A 20,494-nucleotide genomic window follows, 5' to 3' on the forward strand; every position below is an offset into this window, starting at 1 on the left:
AAACGTTAAGGATTTTAAAATAAAGTTCTACGCTTAATCTTTAATAAATCCTGCCAAAACGTCCTCGAAACTCGAAACGTTATCGAAACTTTCCACAACACTAAGCTAGGATGCGCGGCGCCCGCGCCGCCCGCGCTTCGTGCAGTGCGGCCATGAGGCCTACAAATTTTGAGATAGATTTGACCTCAATCCGCACTAGGCGTAATTTATTTCTTTTTAGTGCGTTTGGGGCCTGTGGGACCTCATTTTTATCTAATTACGCTATTGGGCTAGATATCGCAAGAGAAACATTTCTATATATTTGTCTCTGTCGTACTCATAGAAATACTGATCTAGGAGCCTCCCGCACAGAGCGAAACAACCCGATTTTGACTGCCGCACCAGCGAGAAGTCACGCTTTGGGCCTATCCTGCCTCAATCCGCAGTGAACGTGTTAATAGATTACAACTTAGGTGACAATTAAAGTTTTTTACTTACGTGTTTCGTGGTTTATTTAAATAGTATTTTTCTCTGTAGACGAAAGTGTTATAATGCAACGTATAAAGGTATATTACACGGAAAAAGGTTAGTAAAATTTATATCAAATAATTCTGGCAGACTACTTAACAGGCATTTAGAATATCCAATTTTTCTAATTCAAGTACTTAATCTCACTTATATAATAAATGCGAATGTTTAGATGGATGGATGAATGTTTGTTTGAAGGTATCTCCAGAACGGCTTAACGGATCTTGATGAAATTTGACACAGCTGTAGAACATAGTCTGGAAGAACGCATAGGATACGTTTTTTCTTGATAACGCGCGGACAGAGTCGCGGGAGACAGCTAGTACTTATTATAATTCATGATTCCTGGAGGTTATTGTCTGCCGCCTACTATAATAGGATTAATAAATATTTATGTTACCACGTCACTTGTTTAGCATAGATTTAGTTAGAAATAATTGATGTAAGATATTTAAAGCACCAATAGTATAATGGTTAAGGGTACGGATATTCAATCATGTGGTCTAGGGTTCAAATTACATTCGTCTACAGTGAATATGCCAAGAGCTTGGTTACAAGATAAAAAGTAAATTAAAGAAACGTTGCTAATATTTTTATGCACAATATTCCAAAAACATTTTCTATACCTTATTTATTTTTAAACTAGCTGTCTCTTTTCACGCGGCATTAAAAAAAACCTAATAAGTAGCCTATGTGTTCTTGAACTATGTTCTAGATTTGTGCCAAATTTCATCGAGATCTATGCAGCCGTTCTGCAGATACCTTCAAACAAACATCCATCCATACATTCGCATTTATAATCGTAACAATAAGTAAGATCGTCAAGGATGACAACTTTGTTTTTATTCAGATGGTTAAAGAATTCGCAATCAGCCAGTATTGTTTGTGTTATAGATAATAGCAGATTAAAAATAAAATTTGTAAAGTTTAGTGTACATGTTGCACAACCGGCAGTGTGCCAGTGTGCCGCGACGCCGGGATCTGACCCTGAGCTGCGCCAGTGTAAACAAACCGTAAATCTCTGGATTACATTTAGTGTGGCCTCACTTGCATTGAGACAAGTAATCCGAATATTTTAAAATTATAGAACGAATGATCACTAAATTTGAAAAAAAATCTCTAAAACTACAGGACAGATAGCCCTGAGTAATATAAGCTATCGCCTATAATAACCTATTATATGCCGTATACATTAGCTTACTTCAAATCAAAGTCCTGTCAAAATCGGTCGGCCGTTCCGGAGATAACCCAGGAAACATGCGGACTTGCGTTTAGAGACTGACAAACAGATAGAAAAAAATTCAATAATTCTGTTTGCTCTGATAGTAGTTAGATGAAGACCATTTTGTGATGAGAATGAGTGATATTAATGAAGAAATAAAAGGACAAAACAGAGCTTGGAATGTGGCCACTAATTTTTGTTTTAAAACCATTTTTACCATAAAATCATTTATTTTATGTGAATATTACATTTCTTCGGACGTCATATTAGTCGGATAAATAAATTGCATAATAAAAAACAATGTATTTATCACAATGGAGCGCATAATTTCGGTCAGCAGATAACACTATCGAAGGAACACTGGTTCTCAAACTTTCACCACTTTATTTATATTGTTAATTCTAATGATTAAAAAAAAAGTTACATAAATATTATTATTTGCTTATTTACTAAAATATACCGATATTATTGATACCAAATAATATCGGCTAAACTTATAGACATAAAAAATAACCTTACTTATTTGGTTGGTTGGATGTTGTAGGTATTTCACACCGAAACATTTCGTTTAAAACATATCGTCATCCCTGTCATTATCTTTGAAATATCATTGTCCCTGTCATATATCATTATATGTGATAACATTATGTCTTAAAAGAGGATTTTCGTCTCAGACCTACGATAACCACCTAACTTTAATAACTACAATCAAGTTAAATTTTGTTCAAAATTATTTGTGTCGGCACCGACTAGTTTCGAGCCCATCGGGGGCCCTTCATCAAGGTTAGTGGGACTCACGAAAGTTTAAATAATTTAATTAAATGCTCAATGTTGTAAATCCACAATCATACTAATATTATAAATGCGAATGTTTAGATGGATGGATGTTTGTTTGAAAGTATCTCCTGAATGGCTCAACGGATCTTGATGAAATTTGACACAGATGTAGAACATAGTTTGGAAGAACACATAGGCTACTTTTTATCTTTTTTTTAAACCGCGCGAACGGAGTCGTGGGCAACAGCTAGTCCTTAATAAACTGCAAGTGCTTTAATAACGGAACACGTTCTTTTCTATGATCTAGGTGCCGTGTTAGAAATAAATAATTAGATCTTCCTAGCACATTATGGTTACCTCATTTGTAAACGCACGATCGTCCCTGGAGTCAGTAACGCCTATAGCCTACTGTAACGCCACGCACTACGAAGTCTATTTCGAGAACTAGCCGGACAGTGGCTGTCAAACTTATAGTTTTTTTATATTACAGCATTTACAAAAGAGTTGGCGGCTACATTCAATTGGTCTGAACGAAGCATATATTTATAATTTACTTGCTGTCGCCCGCGACTCAGTCCGCGCGGCATTAAAAACTTAATAGTAGCCTATGTGTTCTTCCAGACTATGTTCTACATCTATGCCAAATTTAATCAAGATCTGTTCAGCCATACCGGAGATACCTTCAAACAAACATCCATCTAAACATTCGCATTTATAATATCAGTAAGATAGATAAATGGACTGGCTATAAGACGTAGTATTTTGTGCTTATTTAATTTTCTCCATTATGACGCTGATGGTAGCTGCTGGTTTGTGGCGGTAATGTGGATTCAAACTAATAATATAGATTAAGTTAACTGTCACGTAACATCAGCAGGGGCGTTTAAATCGGAACGAAGCAAAGCTGTCATTTCCACGCAGTCGCCTATCCATCAGTGGAACCAAGTCATAAATAATGTTGCTGACCTTTGAAAAATTCATAGTATAAATAGATTTTTTCAAAAGGAAACAGCTAACTATTTTTTTCTAATTCAACAATATGACTAAAATTACTTATACCTAAAATTGTTTGCAGCGGAAATCTTACTAATATCAGAAAATACAAATGTTTGGATGGATGGATGTTTGTTTGAAGGTATCTCCAGTACAGCTGCACCATCTTGCTTAAATTTGGCATAGATGTAGAACATATCCAGAAAAAAACACATAGACTACTAATTAGTTTTCTTAATTCTTTGCGGACGGAGTCGCGGGCAACTGCTAGTAAGTTAAGTAATATTGCCTACAACAGTCAAATGTGTTTCGTTATTAAAATGTTTTTTGCCATTTTAAAACTAATTAATGAGTCAGAAGTCTTTAATAGAAGAGCTCTATCTTTTTTTGTCAGACTGTGAATGCAAGGGTAATATAATCCGCTAATAACGTATGCAATGAAGTCTTCTGTATTGCTTATCAAAGCATCGTCTTATTCTAAATGGCTTGCGATGCATCTCCGCACTCTATTAGTTCAAGATTGATTCAGTGAATTGCTCGTTGTAATGTATGCCGTTTAAAAGATGACACTAATTCAAAAACATCAATCCTTTCATTGTAAACTGTTAAGCAAAAATAAATACATAATTTAGAAAAATAGAATAGAATTGTCAATTAAACTTATTAACAATTAACACTTAAACCGTCATTTAAAATTAACGTCAGTTGCCTTAAAAAAAAAAAAGAACTAAAAATTAAAGTTTGAGCACTATCGAAACGCATATCCGCGCGGGCGCAGAACCGCAGTCGCGATGCGCGCGCCGTTCGAGCACGCGGCCCGAGCCGCGCTCCTCCTGTGCACTGCCGCCCTGGTACTCTGCCATCAGGACGACAGAGGATACCATGCAGAAAACGGTTACCATGCTGACGACGGCTACACTCACGAGGACGCTATTGATGTGTGAGTGATCACCCATCACCTAGTTCAGTGATGATTTATGTGATGAAAGAAAAAAAGTGATCGATCAAAGAATATTTACTCCTAGTAAATATTTCGTACCGTTGCTACTAATTTTTACTAGACGAGATCTTAAAATAAAATATGAGTCAAGGAATTTTTCTTCTTTGATTCTTCGGTTTGCGGAAGTCTGTTGTAAAATTGTTCGCGAATTCTCAAAGTATACGAAGACATTTTTCTTGGATTACATCCAGACTATTAAAAATTATAAAACATTGTTTATTTTAAAAATGCATGCGTATATTTTACTATACATATATCTACGAACTTTCAATTTCGTGAGGTTTTTTTTTTAAATAATGTTATTAAAGTAAGAAACATTTTATTATAAAATTCTTTAACATCTCCGACATATTTAAAAGTGAAAGTAAGTAAAAAATATAAGTTTAATTTATGCCACAAAATTAAAAAAAAAATAAGTTACAATAGTTTATTTTTATTAGTTTATTAAATTGAAAAGTATTAAATTATATTTTTGAATTGTTAAATCTGGTGTATAAAATGAAATGTTTGCATTGTAATTAGTTTGCAGAAAAATAAAGATAAAACAAAAAAAAAATTAGAGTTAGAAAAAAAGTTTCTGCACTTTCTGGATCAATAAACATTTTAAAATAATTTTATATAAAACTTATTTAAATATACATTTAACTTTGAGAGCGCGTAAATTCGTGATAAAATGAAGAGTTAAAGAAAAAAACTAAATATAATTAAATCCTCGCAGCACAACATAAAAAATACAGTAAAACTAACAGGAATTTTTCTATAGGATGTTTCGTTATTAAATGTACATTTACAAATTTTGTAAATGTACAAAACATTATAAATACCTTCAAACATTTTATGGTTCTCAAAATTGTACGTAAAGGGAATAGGTACGAGTATACATAGGTATACATAACAAGGTATAAATAAAGAAAATAGGGTTATTATTCCAGATTGATATATGTTTTTATTCTAAGAACTTATAAGAAAGAAAGAAAGATAAAATGAAATTTATTACACAAATAGAACATAAAACATAATGTTATATTTATAAAACTATACGAAGGTATTAAAATTACAACTTAAAATCAATTAATATGTACGTTTTCTCAGTCGGTTGTACTTACTTATCCACTTACTTAATTATTAAAGAGTTACTAATACATCAAGATGGAACGATAAACTTAACAAAGCTCTCAAATTAAATGGTAGCTTGAAATAATGCGCCATTGTGGCATCCAGTCTGACAAGCCGGTTGCTAAGATATGTGCGAATACAATGCATTATTCAGTTTAACCGTGAGGTTTCATTGCAACACCCGGATAAAATAAATTACTATCTCAATTTGTACAAGGAGAAGGAGAGAGAAGACAAATATTTCTTTGTATGGGAAACCTACGGTTAAAGACTGTTAAGTGTTTTATGTTTATTTATTTACTGGAATTAGGTGTTATATTTAAATTACTTTCTTATCTTTACATTAGATAGAAGACTTAGTCATCCTCAACATAGAGTTTTTATTAAAGACTTGTGGTCGCACATGACTTCGTCAGCGCAGAACAAAAGATTTTACAATTTTTTTTTTTATATTTTGCGTTGTGGTTGTTAAGATAAAAATAGTCTTTCAGTTAATATCATCGTTAGAAATATATAAATTAAACAAATATATAGGGTTTTTCAAAAACATTTCTTTCAAAAGCAATATTTCAAAAACATTCAAAAATACAATTTTCATAGAAAGAAGTGATATGTTTATGATATTACGACGTGATGTGGTACATACCGGTACAAAACTTCTATTACATTAGGTGAACAGGAATTGTAGTTAATGACAAAATGTTAGTTATACAATGCTGAGTAATGATATATTAAATGTGAAAGCGACTTATGATTGGAGAGCTTGGAAGTACACATTGAGATGATACTGCAAATCATCTTCGTACGCATTAGTTATGTAATCTGAACGTCCCCTTTACACTACCGGACGTACAAATTCCTCTGCATTTATAAATGACCTCATACCTTAAAGTATAATTATATTAAGTTGTTAACTAATAATTATATTGATACGTGAAGCATAATCTTTATATCTTTTAATAAGAAAATTGTGCTCTTGGATGAACGTGAAATTTGACACAATCAATGAAGAAAAATTGCATAAAGCTATTTTACTATTTGACCACTAGTCAACTCTGAAAATATCCTTTTCTTATAGGAAAACTAGCTGTCGCCCGCGACTCCGTCCGCGCGCATTTAAAAAATGGGGGGGGGGGGGGTGGGGCGTTTATGAAAAATAGATGTTGGCCGATTCTCAGACCTACTCAATATGCTCACAAAATTTCATGAGAATCGGTCAAGCCGTTTCGGAGGAGTACGGAGACGAAAACTGTGACACGAGAATTTTATATATTAGATGGTGGGAAGGAACATACGAAACGCGGAAATATGAACATTTCATAACCAGTCTTCTAATTTATAAATATAAGAATGATATACGCAACGCAAGCTTCTTCAAAGTTCAATAAAAGTTTCATAAGATTACGTTAGTACATGAAAGAGGGAGCTTTAGTAGGGCGTGTTGAGTTCAATGATCGACTGATGAATGAAATGCAAAACAACTGCGCCAGCGCTTGCGTCTCATGCATTCGCGGCTATAAATAGTAAACGCAGCGTTTTTAACTCAATTCTAAGAATTGAAGATTAACTCACTACGCACTTTTTAAGTGTTAATGATAACACATAAAGTTCATCTTGATTGTAGATTGCATAGATAAAGTAAAGCTGCATTTAGGTTGGATGCGTTCACTAGTTACTATTAATAATAACTTGTTAAGTCGTCATTCGTACGGGCGCTTTTCTAACGCAAAACGCGTTCAAATAGAAGAAATGCTTTTCTATGTAGATGTTCATGTGGCAGCGTTTTTAAAACGTGACGCTTTTTTATCGCGCAGTGATGTATTTTCACCGCTGGGGGAAAGGAACAAGAATGATTAAAGCGTTTGTAGTTCGAGTGCAGCCAACGCTGAGTTTTAACGCAGCGTTAATAAAGCGCCTGTGTGTATAAGTGCTAAGGGAAAAGCACCTTAAATGTTGGGGCTAAACAAACATTGCCATTCGTTATATAATCTCGCTTTTAAATAAAACTAGCTTTTACCCGCGACTTCGTCCGCGAGGAATAAAAAAAAAATAGAAAACGGGGTAAAAATTATCCTATGTCCTATTCCTGGTTCTAAGCTACCTGCCCACCAATTTTCAGTCAAATCGATTCAGACGTTCTTGAGTTATAAATGGTGTAACTAACACGACTTTCTTTTATATATATAGATTAGTGTTACGTTAAGGTGGTACTTGAAGATGGGATTTTGAGTACCGGTATCGGTATTCTGTGTTTGTTATATGGTGTAGAAGAAATTGAAGGGTAACATGCCTTACAAATGTGTTTATTCCAGTTGATCATGTTTGCGTAAAAGATAGTGTACAATTCTGCATAAAAGTGCGATGTTCTTAAAATGTAACAAATAAATTACAATGCAAAAGTTTACGCACCATGAAGGTTTGACATGACGATGAGTTCACTCCAGTGACATCATCGGAATTACCGTACTCATGATAAAAGCCAGCTATTTTAAAAACATCTTAAACATTTCCACATTTGGTGGTTTGAAGTCAGCGTTTAAGTAACGCGCGTTATCCAAAGTACAAAACGCATTCTGCGTAATCGTTGTTTGACCGCTAACAAACGTCACTGTTTGTTTTCATAATGTTTTAGAGCGTTTTATCTTTACATAGAACTGTAATTTTTTTATAGTTGACATGTTTTATAACGAACTATAAATAAAAATGCCGCCATCGCTGTAGCTATAATAATTAAGATGATAAAGAGACATTTTATTACTCACAGTATCTGAAACAGGAATCCAAAATTACACATTATCTTGGCCATTAATATAAAAAGACTTCTGGTAGGTTAAAAAGGGTTACTCAGTGATTTCGTGATAATTATTTTTGCCCCACTGAGGACGACAATGTTTTTTGTGAATATTTTTGTGTACTTGTTAGCCTTAGTTAATAATAACTTGATTGATTTCAAAGTGTGTGGTGCCATTAATTGAGGAATGTTTTCTATAATGGGATAGTTTGGTAGTCAACCATGTTCGGTTTTACACTAACCATACTTGTGCAGATCGGAGGCGGCCGCGGTGTGCCCGACGGCGCGGCTGTTACGGTCGCGCGAGACCTGTCAGGTGGAGGGCGCACCCGCGCAGTGCATCCGCCTGCAATGCTGTGACACCTACACACACATCGCGGGACGGTAACGAACTCAATAACGAACATTACGTACTAGGCAATCATAGGACATACGTAAGATAAATCAAGTGTTTTGATTATAGATGCATTCCAAAGAACGTGGAGCCGTGCAGCTTGAAGTTGTGCGAGCAGGCGTGCAACGTGCGCGGCGGACGCGTGTGGTGCACCTGTCACGACGGCTTCCGTTTCCACGAGGACAACTACCGCAGGAAGTTACAGCCCTATTGTGTTGGTATGCCGCCACAAAGCATTCCTCTCTGTCTCTCTTCAGCCAACTTCAAAGAGAGTGTTCATCTTTCTTACACACTCTCACTTTCAGGCAATGTTCCCTTTAACATACTAAACGTAATCTACAAGGTCCTAATATAATATTTCATAATTCGGTGAACCAGTTGTTATGTTTATTCTTCTACCTTACTTTATTTGACGTTTTCAGACGTGGACGAGTGCTCCGAGAATAATGGCGGGTGCGAGCAGCAATGCGTGAACGACCCGGGCAGCTTCCACTGCGAGTGCGCGCCGCCACTTGTCCTCGCACCGGACGGCAGGAAGTGCATGCGCCGACTCGCGCTCGCCATACCTGTGGGTAAACTACTCGCTCGACATAACATGACACATAAAAAGAAAGCATTCAAACGTATATTTAGAGTTGTGGCGTGGTGTGTCTCATACTAAATAATCTGGTGGTTGCTTCTTGGTAGATAAGTTGTTGATTATTATTTAAGAATCTAACGATGCATTTTTATCTACAAATCCTGTTCGGACTAAGATCTTCAAGTCTGGAAACCAGCCATGATAACAGGACAACATAACCATGGCTGTACTAATCTCTATAATCTAATGCCCCTAGGAGCCGCTACCGCTAGTCAGAGCGTCATCCCGTTGCTACGCGCCATGTGACTCGGTGACGCTACTGTCACGCCGTGTACGTCAACTCGGTGACCAGCTGCGAGCCACGCAGCAAGCGCTCAAAAATCTGCTAGAAAACCCCATACTTAAGGGAGAAGGTATACTCTATAAGTTAATTAAAATTTTCAAAGATTGCACTAACGTTTTTAAATGATTTGAAATTCCAAAAAATATAAAATTTACTAACCAAAAACGGGTTTAAACGATCATGATCATTATGAAAAAATTATTAAATAAAATTCGTTCTGTATTATGATTCGCAATAATTATTGTAGATGGCGACAGGTTTGCAGAGGGCACGTTCACTTACCGGGTCCTGGACTCTACCGCGCCGCTAGAGGGCGGTTACTGCCGCTGCGAGAGAGGGCCAAGGGTAAGTAGTACTTTTTTAAAAACATAACACAACATTCATTCATTTTTTATATTATGTAAAAATAATAATAATTCCAGGGGCCACCCGGTCCCCCGGGTATGGAAGGGCCAAAAGGTGACACGGGACCCAGAGGTCCGCGGGGGTCACGGGGACCCAAAGGCTCCCTGGATCTGATGCTGCTCCTCATAGCAGACATCAGACACGACATACGTAATCTCGAGGCTCGCGTTTACAAAGAGGGTGAACAGTGAGTATACCTTTTCTAGTTATATTGAATATTATCACAGTGGACTAATAGATGGCGCTACTAGTAACTATTAAGAATAGGTGCAACAAAAATATTATGTTTCCATACAATTCGGACTGTCACAAAAATAGCAAAAAAACTGTGGTTGTTTTTTCTTTTACAAAAGGTTTTTGGATGCTTAAAATTCTACATATTTTTTTATCTTGAACTTAACACTAGATGTCGCTGTATCGAACATTAATCGCGATGTGTTTTTGTTTCCAATCTGCAGTAAAGTGTTTCGCCCAACCAATTCTCGTCACTCTGGTTTCCCTTCAAAACGTATAAATCTTTCGCCTTTTACTAAAGATTTCCGTGGAGGGGAACACTCAAATGGGTCTTTGATATTTTTGTCGCCCTACGTTCGTAGGGTAAAAAAGTTAATGTATTATTCGTTTTAGACTTATGAATGTCTTGCCGATCGATCGAAAGTGGCATGTTCGATGCTCGTCAAGGTTGATGTAAGGTTTGCATCGAATAATTTAAATAGGTTAATATATTTAGCAACTTAAATTAAATAATATTAAAATAGTATTATTACCGTTAAATTGTTATTCGTCGTTGCTATAATAAACTTGACGAGACATCAGATATATTTTCGTAGTCCGGAGCGCTTCAACCTGCAGAAAGCGTGGCGCAGACAGAGAAAGCAAGAGAAACAGGAGAGTGAAACGGAACAAGAGCTAGAGGCGTACACAGCGCCACCTGTGCACCAAACTGATGATCGCGTCGAGATATCGCCTAACGGTAACAAATACTTCATAAAAGGGAACTTTCTCTAAATTGATAACGAAAATTACCACAAATATTTATAAAAGTTAATTGAAGGAAAGACCCCAGTTTACAGCGTCTTGTAGTTTAGCTGCGAGTACGTGCTGCAGATGGGTCTACTGAGGATGGTAAAATTCCTCACGTCTCACTGAAATCCAAAATTGTGTTTCTTGCAGCATCTCGCTCGATATTCCTAATATAAAACTTGTGACCTAGACTTAGGATAGTACTATTTTGTTCAGGTTTGAATGGTGCGATCCCGCAGTCGGAATCTACAACAGAGTGGATAGCGGCGCGCTCCTCACTGGCAGAGATGGACGAAAAACTGCGCCAGTTCCATCTTCTTGCCAACACCACCAGCCCAGGCGATGATGACGCAGATACCGACTACGACTATAGCTTCTACTAGGATTACATAACTTAAAAGGATTATTACGTTTTATTTATTACATCATTTTCCTGTCATTCTTCAACTAGCACTAACTTTGAGAATAAACCTAAGTCTTATTAGATTGTAAAAACTTTATTTCTTGGTGTGTAATAAAACATGCGAGTGCAAGGAGCGTCGGTGGTTCAGGGGTTAAGCACTTGACTTGCAATCTGCAGGTCCTGCGAATCTCGCCATGTACCAATGTGTTTTTCGATTTTCGATTTACATATGTACATTTATCCGACTTTCTTACGATGAAGGAAAACATCGTGATGCAACCTGCACATATCTGAGAAGAAATTCAATGATATGTGTGAAGTCAACCCGCACTTGGCCAGCGTGGTTGACTATGGCCTAGTCACCCCTAACTTGGGGTAGGCTCCGAGCCACTCAGTGGGGATGCATAGTGAGCTGAAGATTATGAATAAAACATGAATTAAAACAAATATGAAATTTATAATAAATTTAATAGACATTTCTTAATATTACATTACAAGAAATTAAAATCATTTTGTTTTGTAATCACTTTATCATAGTGAAGTATGTAGTTTCAAGTGATTGTAGAACTGTATCTATGAGGTGACGGAGGGCTGGTACTGTGCGGTGAGACGTTTGAACTCATTGGTCTTAGCGGTGTACTCCTTGCTGAAGGGGTGGTCGGGGTGGGAGTCCAACAGCTGAGCCAGATACCGAGATGATACCTGATAATGTAGGAACTAATTTTAATAATTTTCTACCTAGTCATAATCATGGATGGATATTTGTTTGAAGGTAACTCCAAAACGTCTCAACAGATCTTGATGAAATTTAGCATAGATGTAGAACATAGTCTGGAAGAACACATAGACAATTTTTTTAGCCGCGCAGAGTCGCGGGCGACAGCTAGTTTGTTAAATGAAATGTAAAATTTTTATCTTTCAATGCACATAATATGTTCTAGAACGGGATAATATTAAACACATGTTTTATTGGTTTTATAATTTTCTAACAAATGGCGTTAAAATACAATAAAATGTTTTTTTTTGTATAACATAGATTTATAACGGGAAATAAATTAAAATTACAGTGCTAAGGCCTAAATTTGGTACTATAAGTACCAAAAAACTGTAAACATTATGTACTAGTAAAGGACTTCTTTAACTCGCCCTCATAAAAGTATTATGAATGATGTTGGTCTTGTCATTTTTTAACATATACAGAGTAATAATTTTAATTCATCATCACATTTGATACAATGCTATAATTTTAACTTCAATTTACGGCTAACAAAGAAAACATTTTTTTTTGCTAATGAAAAAAACAACTATATATTACTAGCTGTCGCCCGCGACTCCGTCCGCGCGGAGTTAAAAAATGGGGGGGGGGGGTTATGAAAAATATATGTTGGCCGATTCTCAGACCTACTGAATATGATCACAAAATTTCATGAGAATCGGTCAAGCCATTTCGGAGGAGTACGGTGACGAAAACTGTGACACGAGAATTTTATATACATACTAGCTTTTACCCGCGACTCCGTCCGCGCGGAATAAAAAAAAATAGAAAACGGGGTAAAAATTATCCTATGTCCTATTCCTGGTTCTAAGCTACCTGCCCACCAATTTTCAGTCAAATCGATTCAGCCGTTCTTGAGTTATAAATAGTGTAACTAACACGACTTTCTGACATATATATATATTAGATAGTGTTAAGAGGTGTACCTCTGCAGGTTTGCCACTGTGTGCTGCTGTGAGAGCGAGACCCAGCAGCAGCTCGGGCTGGTGAGGTGCTCGCGCCTGCGCCTCACGCAGCATCTGCTCCGCCTCCTCCCACATACCTTCACACATACACATACAATAAACTGCTCAAAAAAATAACCTATACTACGAAAAAGGTTACATCTCATCTTTTACGTCATGTATTTTCAAAGATTGAATTAGTCATTGCACAAAAGTAATGAGATTGAATGTGGATATAAAGGTAGAGGAAGACCAAAGAAAGTATGGAGGGGTTATGTGAAGTAAGAAGTAAGAAGGGGGTAAATTCAGATATGACAGCTGATAGAGATGTATGGAGTAGTACATACTGTGCCCCTCCATAGGGATAAGGGCAGGTTGATGATGCATTAGTCACTGCGCAGAACAACATTTTAGATGTGGGGGGAGAGAACTGAGCAGTGCGCAGCTGATTCTTTTCTTAGCAGATCTTTTCATCGCATGGATTGAAATACACTTACCTAGTTTATTTAATCTAAATCATAATATTATCAACATTAGACAGACTTCATTTTAAATAAGAATCTGGAAATTATCAAAATATAACCTCTAGAAGCTGCTGCAGCGGCGCCTACAGCAGCTGGTCCGGCGCCCAGCGCGCCCAGCTTCTCTGACAGCTCCATGATACTGTAGTGCGCATCTTGTACTCCCGGACCACCCTGTACACAAAGCAACATTTTTATACAACAGTTTATTTCTTCTCACATTAATTATTGTCAATTTTTTATTAATTTGTTGATAGAAAAGTAATCGAGAAGTAAAGAAGTAACCAAGAAGTGAAGAAGTAACCAAGCAGTGAAGAAGTAACCAAGTGAAGAAGTAACCAAGAAGTGAAGAAGTAACCAAGAAGTGAAGAAGTAACCAAGCAGTGAAGAAGTAACCAAGTGAAGAAGTAACTAAGAAGTGAAGAAGTAACCAAGCAGTGAAGAAGTAACCAAGTGAAGAAGTAACTAAGAAGTGAAGAAGTAACCAAGCAGTGAAGAAGTAACCAAGTGAAGAAGTAACTAAGAAGTGAAGAAGTAACCAAGCAGTGAAGAAGTAACCAAGTGAAGAAGTAACTAAGAAGTGAAGAAGTAACCAAGCAGTGAAGAAGTAACCAAGTGAAGAAGTAACTAAGAAGTGAAGAAGTAACCAAGCAGTGAAGAAGTAACCAAGTGAAGAAGTAACTAAGAAGTGAAGAAGTAACCAAGCAGTGAAGAAGTAACCAAGAAGTGAAGAATAGAAAAGTGCCAATAAGTTCAAATTAATTTAGCATATATTACATGACAATAGTCAAACGTGAGGATTTGAGTCTACAATCATTAGATTTGTAATCCTTACCCTCAATTTTTTTGCTATTACAATTTAATTCCCAACTAAGTGTTATGATTTTTGAGAAGATGTACGCATCCAGTTTAGTATTTACAATAATTAATTACACTCAAAAGAAGGTAGGACAGTGCCGTCCATGTTGATTTAGGAATAATACCATTTTAGGAACGGAAGTACTGTTGTGGGTAGTCTCACAAAAAACTTTACAAAGAAACATGCGGTGCTGCTCATGGCAGTCTTTTTCCATCCGTCATCACAAAACGTCTGACATTTAGTTTATTTACAAGCTGTTTTAGTTTATATTGCTGCAAGAACTATTTGGAAGTAGAGTTAAAGTTGTTATTCCGCCGTTAGATTATATTTATTTAAAATACTTTTGGAATTTCATGACATAAGCCTGCAGATAATTTGCAATATTGCTAATAGAATCAATAAAAAATAAAAAATAATATTAGACTATGTGACATATTTGACATATTTTAAATTCTGTTGCAAATTTATTGTAACTTTATCTTGGACTGTACCTGAGTTAAGTTGAGCCAAGCCTGTGCCAGCTGAGTCAGTGTACCATCATCTTCTATATCCTGCAGCAGTTTGAGTTGCTTCTTGGCCAGGTCCGGTCGGTTCATTGCCAACAAACACTGCAGCGTGAATGCACGCAGTTCCAATGATTCAGATCCATGTAATATTCTGAAATAGTTAAACACTCATTATGAAATCGTTTAATTTACAGACAGATTTAGTGTACTTGTGTACTTATTATGCACATTATTAATTTTTATGTGGAGGCAAGAAGTAATGTAATAGCCACCTTATATAGTCCAACCTGGAAAAGCGAGACTTCAAGGTATTTCAATATTTTTCTTGCTTATACAAGTTTCTCTCAACCAAAGTTTCTTGTTTACAGATGTTGTTCCTCATGAGCAGACAATGGCTTTTGCTTATCCAGGTTTGACTGTTGCAATCATCTTCAATTTTAGTAATTGCAAGTTATAAATGTATATGTTTTTTTAGAAATTGTTGTGTTTAAATTTTTTTTTATTATTAAATTTTACATTTATAAAGCGAGTCTTACTTGAGAGCTGCTTCATAATTATCCTCATGGTAATAAATGGTAGCAGCGACCAGTAGGAATATATCATTTATAAGTTCTGTGCCCTTCGCCACCTGAAAATTTATTTAAATATTGTACATATCATAGACATTTTTAAATTTTAACATATTAAACAGCATTAAATAACTATACCCTATTTTAAATGAAACTGCAAGAAACATAAACATTGGGGACACCGCACCTTTTGCGTTAGATATCTTAAATTACTGTTGTCCTCAAGTTGAAATAATTAGTATAAAAGATAAGATAAAAGAACGACAACATCAAAGGGTTGCTGGGATTCTTTGGAGAGTTGGGTTGGCTGGAGTGAATCCAGGTCCTGCTCACACGCAAAATACGCGCTAGCCGTGGAGTTGCGGAAAACGAGCCCTTACAGCTAACTAACTAAGATAAAAGAAAGCTACAGTTGTATTGACTCTCCTTATGATAAACCTGTAATAACTTATTTTTGTACTAACAATGAACATATGACACTTCAATTCAGACCATTTCAATTGGCTTATAAATCAATCCCTCCAATGAATAAAGGTAAACTACAACTTTATATGAAATCCTATTCAATACAAAGCTTTATTCATCAAAGAGGTTGAGGTAGTTAAGTTTCATAGATCTATTAATTTACCCTGGCATCAATATCAGCAACAATAACTGGTTTGTTAGCGCCCGGAGAGAGATAGTCCACAAGTGTCTTCAGCGGTTGCAGCATGGGGTCTGCTGTCTTCAGCTCCTGCATCACGATGCGGAAGTTGCCCTGAGCGATGTATGACCGGTAAAGGAATGCATCTCGTTGGAGAGCTGCTAGAGGTGATGAAGGCTGAAAACATAATAGAAATACCAATGTATGTGGCTGAAATACATTTTGTTGGTATCAGACGGTTGGTATCACGTTAGTTATTAACAGAAACCGACTTCTTAAAAATGAGCAATAAGAGTATTATAATGTGATGTATTTTTTTTCTTTGGATAGTATCGAATTTGAATTAAAATACCAGTAAACATTACTGGTATTTTAATCTTTTTCTTTTATATTCTGTCTAATTACAGTAAAACAACAATATTTAATGTTCAAATTGTATTGAAAACACGTCATGGCAGTTACTTCTGATATTACACATTTAGTAGGAAGTATTTACATGATTTTTTTATATTTAAAATAAAACTCACGGTCAAATTTTGCGCTTCGTTTATAGCTTGTTGGTAATTTCCAATATAAAAAGCATTTTTAACATCGAATAATTCATCAACATCTTGCTGCTGACGTGCCATTTTGACGTATAACTAACTGACAATTGGAAGTAATGTAGCCATTTCACAAAATTCGTCTTGAAACTAATAAAAAAGGAATATTCTTTTCGAAAGGTCTATGGATTTAAATTATTTTACGATCATTTTTAAATTTTATAAAAGATTTTTGTAAGATACAAATACAAAAAAATATGAATTCCGGGTCAAAAATATTGAAACTTTTAAATTAATCTTTCTTCATGTAGGCTAAATATCAACGAGGAAGCTAGGTTATGTTTTATTTGAATTACATATCTATCCAACGAAGGCAAAAAAGATAATAAAAGAGCATATTGTTTCTATTTCTATTCAAAGGTAAATTAATCATAACTTTACTTTATGAACCCATACTATGGGTATAAAATTATCTTATGTTTTAAATTTAAACATAACTTCTAAGTGACGTTAGAAGTCCAAAAAAATGTGTTTGAATAACTGTAAACTTTATCACGTTAACAACCATCAAGTTATTAACAACTATTTTAAATTTTTGATGGTTTAACAAATAATATTGTTATCGGAATTCTTACGTCAGACCATATAATGTATGTATGGGTCAGCCAAAACATTTCAAATGTTTGTGAATAAGTAATATTATATAATATTTTTATTATAATTTTACTGTTTATTTACTTGGATATAAGTATAACTAGTAGATGGATCTGCGATCTGATGAGCTCCATAAAAAATAGACCAAGTGTTTTTTTAAATTAAAAAAGATTTCGTACATCAATCAACTTTACTTGTAACGTTAAGATGTACGTACCTGGTATTCTACCTGGGCAAGTCTTATCTCCTTTCAACGCTCCATCTCATTGTTGGTAAAGCTTTGTACGCATTACTTACGGAGGTCGAAGCAGTTTGTGTAATGGTAACAATACACCGAATCCAGTACAAATACGTTTACCTGTACATATTATTATTACAATTTTGAAACCTCTTTCATTGTTACACTTTTTACTTGTAAGTTTGACGTAAAGAAAGGAAAGGTTCGGTATTTCAATGTATCGTAAATCTATAGAGAATATTTATCGTTGTAATGGACCTATGGTTAAAACTTTAAAATTGACAGATTTCGTCAATAATTGTATCAAAATAATGTATAAAATGATCGAACCACGTGCTTATTAAGTTAGTACGTAAAAATGACTCCATTTTAGCATATAATATTAATGTTTGAAGAATTAGTAAGACAACTACGGAAATAAAAGAAATATTTTAAACATTTAAGATTATCCTTTCAAAAGATTGTAAGGTGTTAAAAAAACAATCTCCTTATCTTTCGTTTTATCTTTTCCTGGAACTTTGAGTTTGAACAATTCATTTTACCAGGGCACCATAATTTATTAGCACCTGTTCTCTTAACGATATCCAAATTACAAAAGCACTAAAGGTGTTCAAAGCCGTTTAGGTTACGAGTGAAATTAGTCCATTGTTTCTTGTTATTATTATCAGTTACAGATAACTTTGTCGAAATCTTCGCTATTTATTATTTTACAGCTCTTAATCTTACCGAGAAAATGTACGGTGCCCTACTGTCTACCTCTTTTTTACTCATTGCAACAAAATATTAATGGTGTTGTAAAGTACTTTATTTTACAAAGGTTAAGATTCTGTCAATGGAATTGAAATTAAATATTCGCAAGTTTAGGTTTAAAATATTTTGCAAATTGTTGAGTGTTGTGAAGTAATTTTATTAAAAATCCCTTTTAAAAGAATAGGTTTGTGTTCATTTTTCATTAAGTCATAAATAGGTGTTTTTCAACGAGTTCAAGTAACATGCTTTCTTATATTTATTATTTCTACAACTCGTACATCTTACTAATATTATAAATGTGAATGTTTAGAATTTAGATGAATGGGTGGCTGTATGCTTGTTTGATGGTATCTTCACAACGGTTCAACGGATCTTGATGAAATTTATCAAGGTTGTGGAACATAGTCTGGAAGAACACAAAGGCTACTTATTAAATAATTAATTAATTTAATTCCTCGCGGAAAAAGTCGCGGGCGACAGCTAGTATATTTATAAAAAAATGTTACCTTTTTATTACTTAAACATCATGTCGTAAGATTGTATTCATTTGAATATGGTTAGTATTTATACTTCATTTAGACCCTCCAACAACGCTCCCGTTCGGCATAAAAGTCAGAAAGATGACATAATGTTGTCTGAAACATGTTGACTTTTAGAGCTCAGCAAAATGTTGTCTTTTCGATAACTTTTTGTCGATGTCATTTTAAAGCAATCTCAATGATAACTAAATGATGACTTTTCGAGATCATATTTTTTTGTTAATAAAACTTTAAAATTTTTTAAGATTTATTGAATTTCCTTAATAATCATTTTTAAAAAACAATTCTAGTTACTTTTTCAAAAATAAATTTGGTGTTCAATTCAAAAATAATTCGAAATTGAAATATACGAAAAATTGAATTGTTAGTACTTTTCGCGACAACAGCGGCCATTTTGTTCTATACGGACCTCTCACTCATCCATTAAAGAGTGATTGTTGACAAGCGTGAATTGCATCGTAATTCGTTCGGCATTGCTAAGTGTTTTTATTCAATTATTACAACATAAACGTAATATTTTTGACTTAACATACTGGTTGAAACTATAATTAATAGTATTTGTGATTCTTATTATTCAGTTAGTTATCAAGAATTTAATTGCCGAACAAATAAACTTGTAAGTATGAATATAGGTTATAAACACATTTTTTTATATTTTATAACTAATTAAATTATTTAAAATTGTTGTAAGACGATGCTCGTCGCTATTTTAATTAAATGCAGTTTAAATATTTTACTTTTTAAAATATTTCTAACTTTAAACATTTGTATACAATTTTGTTCATTTAATTCATACATTCATACATAATAAAAAAAAAAAACTTATCAGCATCGTCTTTGTAAAAGTGTCTGATAAAATTTTGAATGCCCTAAAATTTAATGAATATTTTCAATTTCTAATTTGATATTTTTTTAGGATTCAACACAAGATGTAAAAGTAAGAAACTAAAAGTAGAAAGAGGATAATATCGTCAAGTTCTTCTGATAATGAGGTTATGTAACAAATAAAGTTGTTCAATTATATATAATTATTTTGTTCCTTATTAATAAAACACTTTATTTTCAGATAGCGGAATAAATAATATACCAATGCCACCTGCCACGTACGTGAGCCAAAAGGATCAGCAACCACCACCAACATTTAAAACTCCTATATCATTACTTGAGCCGTAAAAGTATTTATAATTTTAATAATAAGATTATTTATATTGGTATGTCATATCGTTATTATTCATTGTGTTATCAAATAAACAATAATTAAACCTATTTACCATGTCGATTTTAATTTTACACTAGCCTCTTAATTTTAACATAAAAACGTTAACTTTATGATCTCTAGAAAATGTTATCTTTCTGATATATTTTTAATGATCTCTAAAAGATGGCGCTAGATGGCTCAT

The 20,494-nt window shown here is 34.6% G+C and overlaps 2 protein-coding genes, 1 long non-coding RNA gene and 1 other non-coding gene across 4 annotated transcripts; 3 read left to right on the forward strand and 1 right to left on the reverse strand.

The window, feature by feature from the left end:
- The first annotated feature begins 4,290 nt into the window (after window positions 1-4,290).
- Window positions 4,291-11,597, forward strand: LOC106711373 (collagen and calcium-binding EGF domain-containing protein 1). Its single transcript, XM_045683026.1, has 9 exons — window positions 4,291-4,439; window positions 8,662-8,790; window positions 8,870-9,018; window positions 9,223-9,368; window positions 9,637-9,793; window positions 9,971-10,068; window positions 10,146-10,315; window positions 10,959-11,101; window positions 11,368-11,597. Exons 1-9 carry the CDS (start codon window positions 4,291-4,293, stop codon window positions 11,532-11,534), a joined length of 1,308 nt encoding a protein of 435 aa, XP_045538982.1. The 3' UTR covers window positions 11,535-11,597.
- LOC123722168 lies at window positions 10,614-10,727 on the forward strand. The gene has a single exon (XR_006756438.1). It is a non-coding gene; the product is annotated as a U5 spliceosomal RNA (small nuclear RNA).
- A 507-nt stretch (window positions 11,598-12,104) lies between the features above and the next one.
- On the reverse strand, window positions 12,105-17,015 carry LOC106711463 (coatomer subunit epsilon). Its single transcript, XM_045682884.1, has 7 exons — window positions 16,899-17,015; window positions 16,357-16,548; window positions 15,696-15,787; window positions 15,145-15,310; window positions 13,857-13,968; window positions 13,256-13,371; window positions 12,105-12,256 (listed from the first exon to the last, which is right to left on the reverse strand). The coding sequence occupies exons 1-7, from the start codon at window positions 16,998-17,000 to the stop codon at window positions 12,128-12,130; spliced, it is 909 nt and encodes a 302-aa protein (XP_045538840.1). The 5' UTR covers window positions 17,001-17,015; the 3' UTR covers window positions 12,105-12,127.
- A 2,659-nt stretch (window positions 17,016-19,674) lies between these two features.
- Window positions 19,675-20,288, forward strand: LOC106707678. Its single transcript, XR_006756435.1, has 3 exons — window positions 19,675-19,710; window positions 20,011-20,086; window positions 20,161-20,288. It is a non-coding gene; the product is annotated as an uncharacterized LOC106707678 (long non-coding RNA).
- The last annotated feature ends 206 nt before the right edge of the window (window positions 20,289-20,494 follow it).

Source organism: Papilio machaon, chromosome 20 (assembly GCF_912999745.1).
Source record: "Papilio machaon chromosome 20, ilPapMach1.1, whole genome shotgun sequence".
Taxonomy (NCBI): Eukaryota; Metazoa; Arthropoda; class Insecta; order Lepidoptera; family Papilionidae; genus Papilio; species Papilio machaon.

Excerpts from the sequence above, each read along its gene's own strand:
- LOC106711373 (XM_045683026.1), top strand. The coding sequence starts at position 4,291 with ATGCGCGCGCCGTTCGAGCACGCGGCCCGAGCCGCGCTCCTCCTGTGC. Across the intron at positions 9,019-9,222 it reads GTTACAGCCCTATTGTGTTG|ACGTGGACGAGTGCTCCGAG; the intron begins GTATGCCGCCAC and ends TGACGTTTTCAG. Across the intron at positions 11,102-11,367 it reads CGTCGAGATATCGCCTAACG|GTTTGAATGGTGCGATCCCG; the intron begins GTAACAAATACT and ends TATTTTGTTCAG.
- LOC106711463 (XM_045682884.1), bottom strand. The coding sequence starts at position 17,000 with ATGGCACGTCAGCAGCAAGATGTTGATGAATTATTCGATGTTAAAAAT. Across the intron at positions 15,788-16,356 it reads TTGCTGATATTGATGCCAGG|GTGGCGAAGGGCACAGAACT; the intron begins GTAAATTAATAG and ends ATAAATTTTCAG. Across the intron at positions 15,311-15,695 it reads AATTATGAAGCAGCTCTCAA|AATATTACATGGATCTGAAT; the intron begins GTAAGACTCGCT and ends TAACTATTTCAG.